Raw genomic sequence first — 14,187 nt, forward strand, 5'->3', positions numbered from 1 at the left:
TATATATTTGTGGACCATAATCAAATCATGGGCTATTATTATTGGTCAGGAAAACATGCCATAGAAGGGCCTTGTATTCTGCTCCTCGATCTGCTGCACTGAGATTCTTTTTCAGTCGGAGTGTAGCTGTATTTATAGTCTACTCTACACAGCACAGTTGGCGCTTTGGGTCATGCACCAAGAAAGACAACGAATGCAGAGTATGTCATTATATTAATGGGACCTACTCCTAAATCAGCTTAAAATACAAGATGGAAGACCCCGTTGTCGCGCAGGAGGAAGAATGGTAATGTATTGGGGACATCTCATGCAGCAAAGGGCTTAGGGGCTTATTCTAAATATCCACCAAAAGCAGCCAATCTGGCCGTTTGCTGACGAAATAGCCATCGACTTCGACTGGGAATTTTGTCCGGAATTAGCCTGATTTGGCTGCTTCAGCTTATATCGACTAAGCTCCTTAGGCAGAAAATACCAAAATGTTAACTGCTTCGCTTTTGTTAATGTGCAGGAATCAAAATTTATTCTCAAGTTAAACGCCACGTGTCCTGTGGCAATGGGGTAGTATTCTTTGAATCGTTTCAGTACCAATGTAATATGTGCCAAAATGATGATAGACATACAGTACATATCTGCACATATTCTCACATATTATTAACACATATTTATTATTTTTCACTCATTTTTCTCTACTCACTGCACGGTACAAATGAGTATGAATAGAGAACACAGGCAGCGCTTATACTATGCAAGACAAATGACAAGAACTTCACAAGGAGTAAGCTATAAATAGACGCGCACATTGCTACAAAAAAACGTCCTCGGCTTTGTTGGCAAGAAGCACATTTTTGCTTTTCTTCCCAGGCTGTACACACTCATAAATACTATGTCACTCTCTCTAGAGACTAGATGGATTAGGCCAAATGGAAAGTTGCCATGGGAATCTCAGAGCTATTTTAGGTATTACAGAGCAAAAAGAAGAAAGAAGCTAAAGCTAGAAATATGAAGCTAAATCAAATCAAGAACTGCGAGGTATAATAGACAATTTAATGTGTATATCACTCCTTGTAGATCTTTACATATCCAACTATTGTGTATATTTGTATACAACATTTATTATACACACATTATTTGTGTGTATATATTATCCTTATTATACATTAATAAACTGTTAAACATGTTCAAATGATCATTTGGACCATTTGCACTTCCTTATTTCAAATTAAGTGCCTACATTCTATTTGAAAAACTACAGCTGAAAGAAAAGATTACACCACTAAAATGCAAACTTTACAGCACAGAAAACCAAATACGAAAAAATTGCCAGTACAGGCAATAAAAGGATGTTGATACAAAGATGCAGAAGGCATGTAAACACGGATGTCGTATATACCTTAGGATAAAAATAATTTACAATGAAAAACAAAATAATTAAAGATTCATGTTCCCATACTTTGCATTATTTTTTTCAGCATGGAAAGGTATTGTATGCTGTAGTTATTATAATCACCATCCTATGTGTGATCATAGTATTAGTGCCAGCTAACTGGACAACTCATCCCCAAAACAGAGCAAAATTCTAAATTAACACGTGCTTTGTACAACATGCATCTTTGTCCACATTCACATTAAAGTAGCACCTACCTTGACCACAATAACAGACTTTCGCTGGTAAGAGCAGCAGAGGGCTGCGGTGAGAGTCTCAAAGACATTACAAATACAATCCTTGGACATTTTTAAATCTTTGGGCTGGAAGTTATTAAGCACTCATTAGGATTACAGCGAAATATTGTTTTTTTCCCACGATGTTACTGCTTCACTCTGCAAAGTCCCAGCTTCCACTGAGCGCCTACATTCTGCCTTCCACTCTGACATTTGTCCAGGGTTATTTGCTCAGATGGAGCTGTTGCTGTGAACTCAGTGGATTCTGGCATGCACGATCACAGCCTGCCATGTATAGAGTGCTAGAATTCTCATGTGATTTCTCTTACTCACCAATGAAATTCTAACCATCTGAGAAGCCCTCACCAGCTGAGCTCTCCCCAAGGTTTTGATTTCTGTATACAAACCATTACACATTCTCCAGCTCCCCGGTCACATACCTGATGCACCATGTTCAGCTGACCTTCCCTGGCATCATCAGCCGTCTCAAATAGTTTCTACATTCAGAAAACCAACTGCAGGTAAACATGGATGTTATGCCTACAAGGAACCATACACAGATCATGTGTTTCCAAAGACAGAGGAAAAAGCTAACTGTGTGTGATGAGCTTGATATTTCTTTCCATACAACCGATGTGTTCAGGTAATCAAAGAAAACCCCTGCCTTGTTTGCTTTTAATTAGGAAGCAAGAGGAGAAAGCAAGCACACACAGATAAAAGCATTCAATGCTCTAGTGTAATACGTGGCAAAGATGGTACCATTCTGCAATGTTTAACTAGCAGACAGGTTAGCAAATAGCGACTAAGTTCTCTGGAAAGTGATGCAAGATATATCTGAAATGACTGTGAAACATAGCCATTTAGTTCAAGAAAAGTAACGGCTATTTACATTTGTATGTGTTGATCCCATATAAAATACAATTTCTCGTGTTCGAGCGGTGCAAATGTCTGCTTTGTAAACACGTGTGCGGTTTTCTCAGAAATTCTGCGTTCCATAAATTTTCTGTCAAATTCACAGCGCTCAGGAATGTGCGAAAATACTTAGGCACGACATTTTTACCCCATTACCACTAAGTTTTGCAACATTCGCCAGAATTTCACATCAATGGCACTATATAAAAGGGACATGGGAGCTGTTGCCATTTGCGATGCTGATTGACTTTTAATGTTTGGTGAATTTTTGGGGAAGTTTGGCATTTTCAAAAACATTTGGCAAATTTTACCCAAATCACAAAATTCTCTAGTTTTTTTTTTTTTAGGGGCCCGGTGCTGAATGTTTCCCGTTCTCTCACTCTCTATATATTAAGGCCTCTTTTCACACTAACATAGACCAATAGAAGAAAAGACAAAGAGGCCTAGTGCTACATGTAACTTGACAAATTATATAGTTAAATAGTTTTCAGTATATCTTCTCATAAGCAAAGGTCATTTACTTCAATTCTTTGTCGAAAGTATTTTTAAGCCTACAGCCACGTCACGGTGTGGCCCATCTGTAAGTCCCAACACTGCTGCCCCTGCAAAAAGCTCAGATTACCTCTCCAAGCCTTTGTCCCAGGTGGGGACACAAAGTACAGTTCTCTATGGGGCAGGCCCCAGTTGGCGAGTGTGCGCGACCGCCTTTGCCAAAAGACAAGATTTTTGTCTTTTGGTGCTGCGGCCGAACGTTGGCCACGTCAGGTCAGCGGTTCAGCCAATGAGGGCGAACCACACATGTGGCATCATGGCCGCACCCCCGCTGTGCCTTCCCCTGCTCTACTCAAGACGCGCGTCCCATCGCTGCCCCTAGACCGCAGCTTAAACTGGTGCACGTGCCGCCAGGCGCTCCGACGCGCATGTGCACCTTGCCTAACGGAGGGAGAGCAGTCTTTAATAGACTGGTCATTCACAGGTGCTCTGCAAGAACTGCAATTAAAAAGGTGGAATAAAAAAAAAAAAAAAATTTTTAAAACACACGGGAGTCACAAGCAAGCTATGAAACAAGGTTTTGAGTTAAATCGTCGAGACCTATTAGATCAAGACCAGTTACAAGGTTGAAAAAAGGAGAATGGGTATAGCAAATATTTATTGGAATATGTAAAACTAAGCCGAAGAAACTAGGCCAAATGCTGAGAAATAACTACCCTGATATACAAAAAACAAAACAAAAGTATAAGCTCCGAAGTGGTTTAAGTAGATGGCCTAGAGAGAAAAAGAGAATGAATGTATGCGACAACAATGTTAGACATTACTCGATGTTCCATGTACATACAATATACTACAATGAAATGTATCTGCAAACACCCTAATAAAAAGAAACTTAAAAATAAAAATAAAAAGTGGAATGAGGGCACTAGAAAACAGGGAGGGGTAACAGACCTCCAAATCGTTTTACCAACTGAAATTAACAAACATACACAGCTGTGTGTGTTTGTTAATTTCAGTTGGTAATATAGACCAATGGCTGATATATTTGGAAGGCTTAAAATTAGATGCCAAGAAATATTTATTTCTGCGTTCGTTTGTACAGTAAATGCGATTTATATTAAACATGGAAGGGGTATGAGCATCTTTAGCTCCTCCTTTTTCAGTGATGTCACTGCGTGCCCTTCCCCTCTTCTCCTGACTGGAGGGTGGGCAAAGGGTTAGGGAACACTTTACTTGCAAAGAACCAGAGATATGAAATGTTTGCTTCAAGTATGATTCTGTCTATGGAAGCCAATGACATGGTTATATTTAATACAGATAGTCCTCGCTATCCAACGTTTCACTTTACAACGAATGGCATGTCCAACGATTTACAGTGCAGCCCAATGGGCTGTTATTCGACGCCGGAATGGGTTATCCAACGCTCACCGCCACTGATTAATATAGGACTCACTTTACAACGGTGTCACTATCCAACGCCACTTCCAGAACGGATTCCGTTGGATAACCGAGGACTGCCTGTACACAATTATTTTCAGGGGGCAAAGTCCATCTGTCCTTTAAAGCTGCAGTTCAAGCTGTCATTTAAAAAAAAATTCATTCAATATGTGTGTTAATACAAGCTACACACTGACAAGTGATTCGTTAAGTTGCCGATCGATCGGCGAAGATTCGGCTGGGGGTTCACTAAATTCATCTGTGGTCCTCTTCTGCTGCACTGACAGCCAAGGTTCTGAGGAAGATCATGTGACCAGGCAGGCACTAGATTCAATTGGTTCACTGCTAGAGAGAGGGCAGGACTCATAAAGGTGATGCTGTTTCAGAAGGGGAAGGGGATGTGACTTTGTTGTTATATTAGTGTTAGGACCGTTGAGACGTGGTCTGCCTTGGAGAGGCTCAAGGGCTTACGACACTTTGGCCAAAGAGTTAAACTAAAAGACCATTTTATTCAAAAGATATCTCTATATATCTATATCTATCTATCTATCTATCTATATATAGATAGATATATAGGCACTGTACCGTGTATTTGTGTCAATGGATGTAGCACTGGGCTCTGTCTGTGTTTCATGTTCTGTCTCTGGTTTTGTTGCTATATGTGCCATATGTGAAATGGTTGCTATACGAACAAAAATGTTTGTTACATTAGAATACATTAAAAATGTCTCTAAAATTGTTTATTTTTTTTAAATGCTCCAAGTATTTTCTCATAGTAAAGAACTGATTTATTAAAACATGTAGGATATTGCTTGAACTGCAGCTTTAACATACAGGTCTGGAATAATCGGTTAAACATGTCCGACCTGTCAGTCTGCTATGACAGGGACAGTCTACCAAAAATGCCGCAGGTACCAGTTTTTCATGGACTTGGGAAAACTACAGTACCGTGTGTCAAAACCAGAAGAAGTGTAACATATGGACACAGAAAGGTTCGGATTAAACATATACTCAATCCTCCAGTGCAGAAACAGTCTGACTGCATTCTCCACCAGAAAGAAGCTTGAACGTCTTTCCAAATAACAGCACTTGGTGCGAGTGACCTGCAGTTCATTATGTACAGTAAAAGCTCTCTGCGAGGACAGAAATCCAGAGCCAACACCGGAGGGTCCACAATGAAATCAGGATCCACTTAAGGGACCCAGATTGGGTGTTCTGGTTCGTGACATTTACTCATTTTGTAAACATGATACAAATACATTTACCATAATTGTAAAAAAAAAAAAAAAAACACAATGTCAGACCTCCCCCCCCCTCCATATGTAGTGCTGGCAGTGTACATGGTGCTGTACACAGAATTTTGCAGGAACACGGTTACAGTACTTCGGCACGGAGCCTGCTGCACAGGGAGACAGAGTGAGTTGCTCGATGCCACGAGGAAAGACAAGAATGGGATTCAAGCGGAGTTTGTCTGTTTAAAGAGCAGCATTATTCCTACCCCGCTCCACTTTCAGTCCCTAGTATCAATCCATTTCTATCATGTACAACTAAATTATTTTGAAGGAATTAAATGTTTCCAGAGTTAAAAAAAAAAATGTAAAAAAAAAAGAACGAAGGCATAATCATAGTAATTGATTTAATCTCTGTGACGGAAAATGAAGTGTCATGGGATTCTGTTTTCATGAATGTCCTTTCTAAGGACATTATTAGCCTGGGAAATGTTAAACACCACTTATGCAGGCTGCACGCTGCCAAGATGAGGCATGGAGAACTCGTCTGTGTATAGAAATTCCACGAGAACGCGAGTCACTGCAATGATTAAAATATGTATTAATAATGAGGAACATAGCTACAGTGTTCCCAGATACAGCATTGTTACAAGCTTATAGCATGCCAAATAATATTAAACCAGTCATTAATTATTCATAGTACATAAGTCAATTAAAGAATGTTCTAGTCATTAAAGACTTCTAGGTAATTGCATTGCCTCTTTATAAAATGTTTCTTAAAAAAATACATGCATACATAGTGATATTTCACATTTAAGTATAGTAACCATACGAGACAATGCAGTCTTGCTTTTATTAAATGTACTTTTTTTTTATTTTTGAACAACAACATTTGATAGGTTCCAAATATAATTATTAAGCGCAATATATATTGTCCATTCCAGCTTGCTGATTAGAATGGGCCACCTCTGGAGGGGTGAGTAATACAGAGAGATCAAATTTAAAAAAAGCCAGTGGATAGAGAGGATCTGCTTGGGCGGGGTAACATGATAAATGCATTCTCGAGAAAAGGTGGAGACTTTGAAGATTAGTAACACTGGGCAGTGAGTGGGAGAGAATCCGCGTGTGTTAGGGTGTGCTGATCAGATAGCTGTAGTTCCTGTGGCTTATCAAAGTGACAGCCATGGCCAAACCAAATGTAAAAATAAAATAAAAAATACAAAAAAAGGCTTTGACAGGTGCCGTTTGTCTGGCAAATCCAATTATACTGGGAGATTGTAACAAAATACTCCAAGAAGTATGTGTAAAAGACACCAAACTGATTGGCGCCACTTTACAATACATATATTGAACAGTGTAAACGTGAATCATAATACAGAAAATAAACCATTACTGGGGCTGCTGGTGACGCAGACGACGATTTGTTTTGCAATTTTTTTTTATTTTTAACATAGGATTGAAGCAGGGGGTCTCCAGAGCTGAACCACACTAATTTCAGCTCCGGGGACCCAAATCTACCGGAGATACAGACCTAGGGGGTGCCGGTAGCCCCTCAGCTAGCAGGGTTCATGTAATGGCGGAGTCTCAAAGCTCCCGGGCCCTGCTGGCCAATAGCATGCTGTGACGTCTTCAGGCTCGGCTCCTATTAGGCCGTGTGATGCAGGAGCTTTAAACTTTGCAGAGATACCAGCACCCCCTTTGGAGGTCTATCTTGTTGAGCAGGGGGTCCCCGAAGCTTAATTTAATGGGGCTCAGCTCCGGACCCCCCCCCCCCCACCCCCCTGCTTCAATCCTGTGTAAAAAAATAATAATAATTCAAAGGTCATTAGTTGCTCCTTTAAGGGCCCAGTGTGCGGGGACAAAAGAAGGATGAGGGTGAAAAGGGTGTAATATTTTGGGGTCTATTGATCAAGGCAATTTTGAAGTAAAACTGGGGAATTTTCATCATGCGCCGAAATAATGTACATGGTGCCGATTATGCCCCGTGTGCATTAGGAAGCGACTTAGGGAAGGTCGGAGGAGTTGGGAGGGAGACGTTTTATGGAATACATATAATGGGATGTATCAAATTCTGCGTGTGCGCGTCATCCGTTTTTTCCTTTTATGTGCGCAAAAATATCCGGCAGCTCTGACGTGGTAGAAGTGAAACATTCTGCGACTAAGCTTCCGAAAAATGGAGCAGCACATCAAAGCACCTTGTCTGCATTTATACATAGACCCCCCCCACCCCCCATTATAAAGTAATAGAATGTTTCATTATTATTGTACCCTTGGTGTGTTAAGACTGATTTTTACAGCAAATGAGTTCACCGTGTCGCCATCTTAAAGCAGCAGTCTGGCCTGCTTGCTTTTTATCTTAATTTATTTGTTTTTATCCTACCAGAACCAGGGGATCCCACCGAGCTTATCCTTAGTCTCCTACCGTCCAGGGACACCCCAATTCAGGAGCATCTGGGCAGCTGCCTACTCTCTACTGGGCGAGATTGATAATGGCCGCGGGGTCAGGGCGTGCTGGGCAATAGAAAGCCGCAGCTTCAGGAGCCACGGAAGACGATGTTGCTTTTCTATTGTTGAATCCGTGGCCGCGTGTGTGGCCCCTTCGGCTATATTTGTAGTTTTCTTGCGTCAAAACCGGCACAATAAAAATGACTAATATCTTGAGAATCAGGAGGGGGAGGGGGGAGGACCCCAAATGTCGAGGGTTTCGGCTGAGGGACCCCCAGATTCAGGTGGCATAAACCTTGCACCACACACAAAAAGAAGCAGGGATTGGCTGCTTTTAAGCGCATACAAACTTGCTGGAAGTATAATAATGCAATAGTAGTAGTACACCTGTCACCAGCATACTCCGTCGTGCTCAGTGGTATTCTACGTGGCTCCCCTTACAGGCACTAGTGGTGGTTCACACCAGCAGCGCCCTGCACAAGGTGCGCTGGTCCTCACAGCAAATAGAACCAGCCGCAGGTGTACACCGGAGGGCGGCGAATCCCCCGAAACTTGGCATTCCTCACTCCCTGCATAAACTATGCAACTGAAGAAGTGAGCATCGCTCTTACGGCCTACACCCAACTGTGCGGCCACGGCCTTCCCGTTCTGCTGGAAGTGCGTATGTGGGCCAGTGAAAATCTGCCAGAATAATGGTGGAGCCACTGTGTGAAATGCTGGAATCTATGAACTGAAGCAAAATATCCTCTCTACTGCATAACATAACATAACAACAAAACATAATTTCTAGAAGGTAAGCGGGAAGAATGTTAAAAAAAAGTCGCTTTTCAGCTTTACTGGAGCTACATTTAAACATATTTTCAAATTGATGGATTATTTTATTCATCATACCACATCGCGTGCTGCGCAGCAATTAATCAGTTGCTAGGTCTCTGTATGACTCCCAACTATTTCTGCCACAATGATTCATCGGCTTCTGCTTTAAAGTAGGGTATAACATCTTAACCATTTTATTACCATGGGGCCCAGCAAACGCATTGCAAAGCGCTGATGCATTACAAGTCCCTTTGGTAGCAAGGTGAAGATATGAATATTTCTGTAAATTAGTCAACAAATAGGTATTATAACCTGAAAATCATCATTTTTTGCCCCAGAACATGTAGGCACTTGCATTTCCAATCTATATTTAATCATGAATAAAAATACTTTTGTACAGTTGACCAGAAATAACTTGTCCTGCAAGTGAATAAAACCTTTATGAAATGTGCTTTATACTAAAGAACGACATGTGTAATAAGTCTTCTATGAAGCAATTATCTTCAAACACGGACACTGCAGCCATTCAGAAATCAGCTTGATGCCATCTGGAGGAAACAAGGCCACTCAATGTGCCTGCACCCTGTGCGTGTCCTGCCGAGATCCCAGATACAGACATGTCCATTTTATAACTTGTGACTGAAATACATACATGGGGATTGAAATAAGCAGCAGAAACAGAGACTAATATCCAGATCCTTAATTAGTTCTTCTACTTTATACACATTCCACCATTGCCTACTCATGCCAGACATAAACTGGTCATGTGAGGTCATTCAAACACCAATGGCCTAGGATTATACAGGGGCTGATTAAGGGTCTTTCAGCCTATTGTTCACTATATCCAATCACTTCTGAAAGCCTGCTCTGTGTTAAACGTTTCTGCATGTTTACCATAAGAACACAGGTAAAGGTCCCGCGGAGAAGTTTCCATTTATATGTGAGCGTGCGTGTACCTAAGTTTTACGCATGTTGCATGCGCTTAACCATCTTCCACCACTGGCCAGGGCAAAATTTCCACAGCGATGGGCAATTCCTGTATTTGTTTTCTGTAATATGTCAGGTTTTCAGAATATCCCTGCTTCAGCACAGGAGGTTCAATCAGTGGCTTAGTCGAAGACTGAGCCACCTGTGCTGAAGCAGGAAAATCCTGAAAACCTGACCTGTTGGTGGCTCTTGAGGACTGGAGTTGGCCGCCCCTGTCACAGGGATTATTCGTTTTGCTGATTAGTTTTCTCTATTAACAAATAGTTCATCTTTTAGAGGTGGACGTTTTCTCAATTACTTTTAGTTATTCTTGGTCATCTTTCTTAATCTATAAATTCGAATGGTTAGTGCTAGATGTGGTGAATGTGATTGGTCCGTCATTCTGCCCGCCCCCCGCGACTCTCATTGGCCAAGAGGTATGCTCCACTCCACTGTGACACACACATAGACACACACAGACATTGGTCCCTGTGTCCACCCGCCCATAGTCAGCCTCCCACACGACTCTCATTGGCCAAAAGGTACAGTGACATCACTGACACACACCTACTTCACTGTCACACACTTGCACTGACACCATACCCCCAGAGAACCCCTGCGGAGTCCTTGGTAACTTTCATCCATCTCACACTGTCACCCCTGTGTACACACACACACACACACACACACACACACACACACACACACACATACACACTGTCACCCCTGTGTACACACACACACACACACACACACACACACACACACACACACACACACACACACCCCACACCTGAGAGTCATGCTTCTTCATTTCATTTAAACCATTTTCATTTAATAAAACGGGCTTCTCCCTTAAGGTTACCAAAATCGAAGTCCGCCCGGGCGGACCGCACACACGGCCGCACAACGGATTATTCTCCCTTATGTTTCAAAAATGCACCTCCGCAGCGGCCGCCCGACACTCCCTGTGCACACGGCCGCCCGCACTTTATGGCCTCCTTAATTTATGGCCGCCCGGACCGCACACACGGCCGGCCGGCAGACACGACGACACTCCCCTGTAGCCACACGCCCGACCAACCCAACACTCCCTGTAGCCCTGCACTGTCCCTTAACTTCAGCTTAACTTGCTGCCTTACAAATAACCTGTAGCTGCGCACATTCAACCGCCACCGCGGATGCTTGATTAACACGCCGCCATAGCCTGCACACACTCCGGCACACACTCCCTAATCGCATTAACCAAAATCAACATAAAATTTATGGCGTGCGGCCCTACGCACTCTTAATTGCGATTACAAAATGGCCGCCCGTACCTTCACCTACGCACTCTTAATTTACTTTATAAAATGGCCGCATAAGGTTACAACGGCAACCAAAATCCAACGGCCGCCCGACAGATTCTTCTCCCTTATCCCTTATGTTTAACAAATTCACCTCCGCAACGGCCGCCCGACACTCCCTGTGCACATGGCCCGTACCTTCACCTACGCAGTCTTAATTTAATTTATAAAATGGCCGCATAAGGTTACAACGGCCTTCTCCATTAAGATTTGCAAAATCCAAGTCCGCCCACTTACAACAATCCAAGTCCGCCCGGCCGGACCGCACACACGGCCGCCCAACGGATTCTTCTCCCTTATGTTTACAAAATTCACCTCCGCAACGGCCGCCCGACACTCACTCTGCACATGGCCGCACGCACTTTATGGGCGCATTCACATTATAAAATGTCCGCCTTCACAACATGTCTCATTAACATTATCCAATGACACCCAGCCTACCTTACATTGACATAATAAAATGCCCACCTTCACAACATGTCCCGGTTGGGCAATTAAACATTTTCTCCCTTAATATCATTATTTCATTAAATATTTTTCCTACATTTCAACATTCACGATCATCTTTACATTTATACATTCACCCGCACACTACACAATCTTCATTCACACCTTCACGTTCACACAATTTCATAACAAACACTACACATTTATACCTTCATTCACCCAAATTCAACAAACATATTACATTTCTATATTCACCCTCATTCACGCATCAACAACATACATTACCATCACCATAGCTCACCATTTCCGTCTGCGCTCCACACGGCCATATCTCTCTGCACTCCGCTTACGAATACCATTCTCCATCCCCCTTACCCTCATGCACAACGCGCATGTCCCGCCACTGTACTACTTTATTACAAAAAATAAATTATTTTTTGTATACAAATTACCTCTTCATAAACAGTTTGTGATAATTTATACCAATGTTACCCTATACTATATTTCACCCCCCCTCCCTGCCCTTCACCCCCCCTCCCTGCCCTTCACCCCCCCTGCCTGCCCTTCACCCCCCCTCCCTGCCCTTCACCCCCCTCCCTGCCCTTAACTCCCCCACTCCCTGCCCTTCACCCCCCCTCCCTGCCCTTCACCCCCCTCCCTGCCCTTCACCCGCCCTTCACGCACCCCGCCCTTCACGCACCCCCCCACTTCACGCACCCCACCCTTCACGCACCCGCCCCTGCAATCACGGGCAACGCCGGGTATATCAGCTAGTTTTAAATATTTTTCTTTTGCAATATTAAAAGTCCTAAATAATTTGATAAAGGATCAAATGCATTTGTGTGAAGCCTCCGTGGGAATGAAAACAAATATTTGCAGTGAGCCTTGCAGTATTGCGGGCAAGAAGTACATTGTATTTGCACATTGTATAGTCTATAATATATATTTTTAATAGCATTCTAAATTACAGAACCCAGCACAATAATTACGTGAGATGGAATTCACAAGGCTTATGGGACTGCTTAATTAGCTGGCTCCTTAAATAGGTCACTTCTGCGTTCAAGCACAAATTCAAGTTCCCATCCCTCACTTAAGAGTGCAAACATATAATACAAAGCAGATGACTGTTTCCATGCAGTTGGAATATCAGCATTAGATACAATGCATGTATAACAGAATATTCTTGGTGGAAGAATAGAATATTTGAAGGTCAAATAATGTGAAACATAGAATTTGACGGCAGATAAGAACTCCTTGCTTGGTCCACCTCATCTGCCCTTTTTCCTATCCACTGTAAAATCTCAGACCCCATTTGACCCCTGGCTTTCTTTCATATTCAGGATCGGTTTATGTCTATCGCTAACATGTTTGAATTGCATTGTGTATTAGGCTGGTTCTATACTGCGAGCGGTCGACGGGAGATCTTGGAGAAAATAAAGAATTTGCGCTGCTACCGCCGCTGAAATGTGTGTATATGTATGTATGTATGTATGTATGTATGTATGTATGTGTGTATGTATGTACAATGTTATTAAAAAAATTATTAAAGTATTCATTTATTTATTTCAAAACGTATTTAAACACACATACACACACACACACACACACACACACACACACACACACACAGTACCTCACTCGTGCACAGTATACACACAAAAAGTGTGCGGCACGTGCACGCGCGTTCACACAGGCACGCACACGTGCACACACGGCCACACACACTGTAGAACGGCCCTTAACCCATACCATTTTGGCTTGTAATCGTATTTGACATGCCATCCCTCTAACTGACACTAGATGGCACTATATGTGAAGCTCTCAGATGGTGTACGTATGTCATCCCAACAAACCACTTCACCCAATATTTTCTCCCCCTACATGTCACGTGAATGTGGATAATGCACGAGAACACATTTACTAATTATTGTGGAGCAGTCAAAACGCTACTACATGAGACTGGTTATTATTACATAACAATTATCTTGTCCCATAAAGGTTTAATTATTTAGAAACATCCGAGGCATAGGAAAGGTACAAAGGCATTAATAAACCGCTTTCAGAACTGAATTAATGGCCTGTTTTACTCTCTAAGCAAAACCTCATTCAATTAAACTCATTACTAGGTCCAAATGATAAAGACCTGAAAGACACCGCTATTAGTCTAGCGCTGCGGTTGCCAACCTTTTTTTTACATTGTGCACTCCCCGCTAGAAAATATTTGTTTCGCGAACCCCTTATTAATAAATCTTACTGCTGACTCTTACCAACAAATACATCTATTTGACTCATCCCAGGCAGTATAGTGTCTTCAGCTCGGAGGAGGAACACACTTTTAATAAGGCCCCAGCTGCACCTTAGTGTGTGAGGACAGCAAGGGGGGGTATAGCTGTCAATCACTGTGGGAGCTTCCAAAGTCGCACCCCACAATACCTTGC

At 42.4% G+C, this 14,187-nt stretch overlaps 1 protein-coding gene across 2 annotated transcripts in view; it reads right to left on the bottom strand.

The window, feature by feature from the left end:
* The window catches only part of BCAR3 (BCAR3 adaptor protein, NSP family member), a 90,626-nt gene that overhangs the window by 34,867 nt on the left and 41,572 nt on the right, over window positions 1–14,187 (bottom strand). Inside the window, exon 1 of one of the 2 annotated variants that reach the window (XM_075616433.1) lies at window positions 1,642–1,944. The exons of the other annotated variant lie outside the window; for it this stretch is intronic. Within the exon in view, the coding sequence (XP_075472548.1) occupies window positions 1,642–1,731 (90 nt within the window). The 5' untranslated portion in view covers window positions 1,732–1,944. Of the gene's footprint in view, window positions 1–1,641; window positions 1,945–14,187 lie in introns of those variants that run through there. 2 annotated transcript variants of the gene reach the window in all.

This window comes from Ascaphus truei, chromosome 10, assembly GCF_040206685.1.
Source record: "Ascaphus truei isolate aAscTru1 chromosome 10, aAscTru1.hap1, whole genome shotgun sequence".
Classification (NCBI taxonomy): domain Eukaryota; kingdom Metazoa; phylum Chordata; class Amphibia; order Anura; family Ascaphidae; genus Ascaphus; species Ascaphus truei.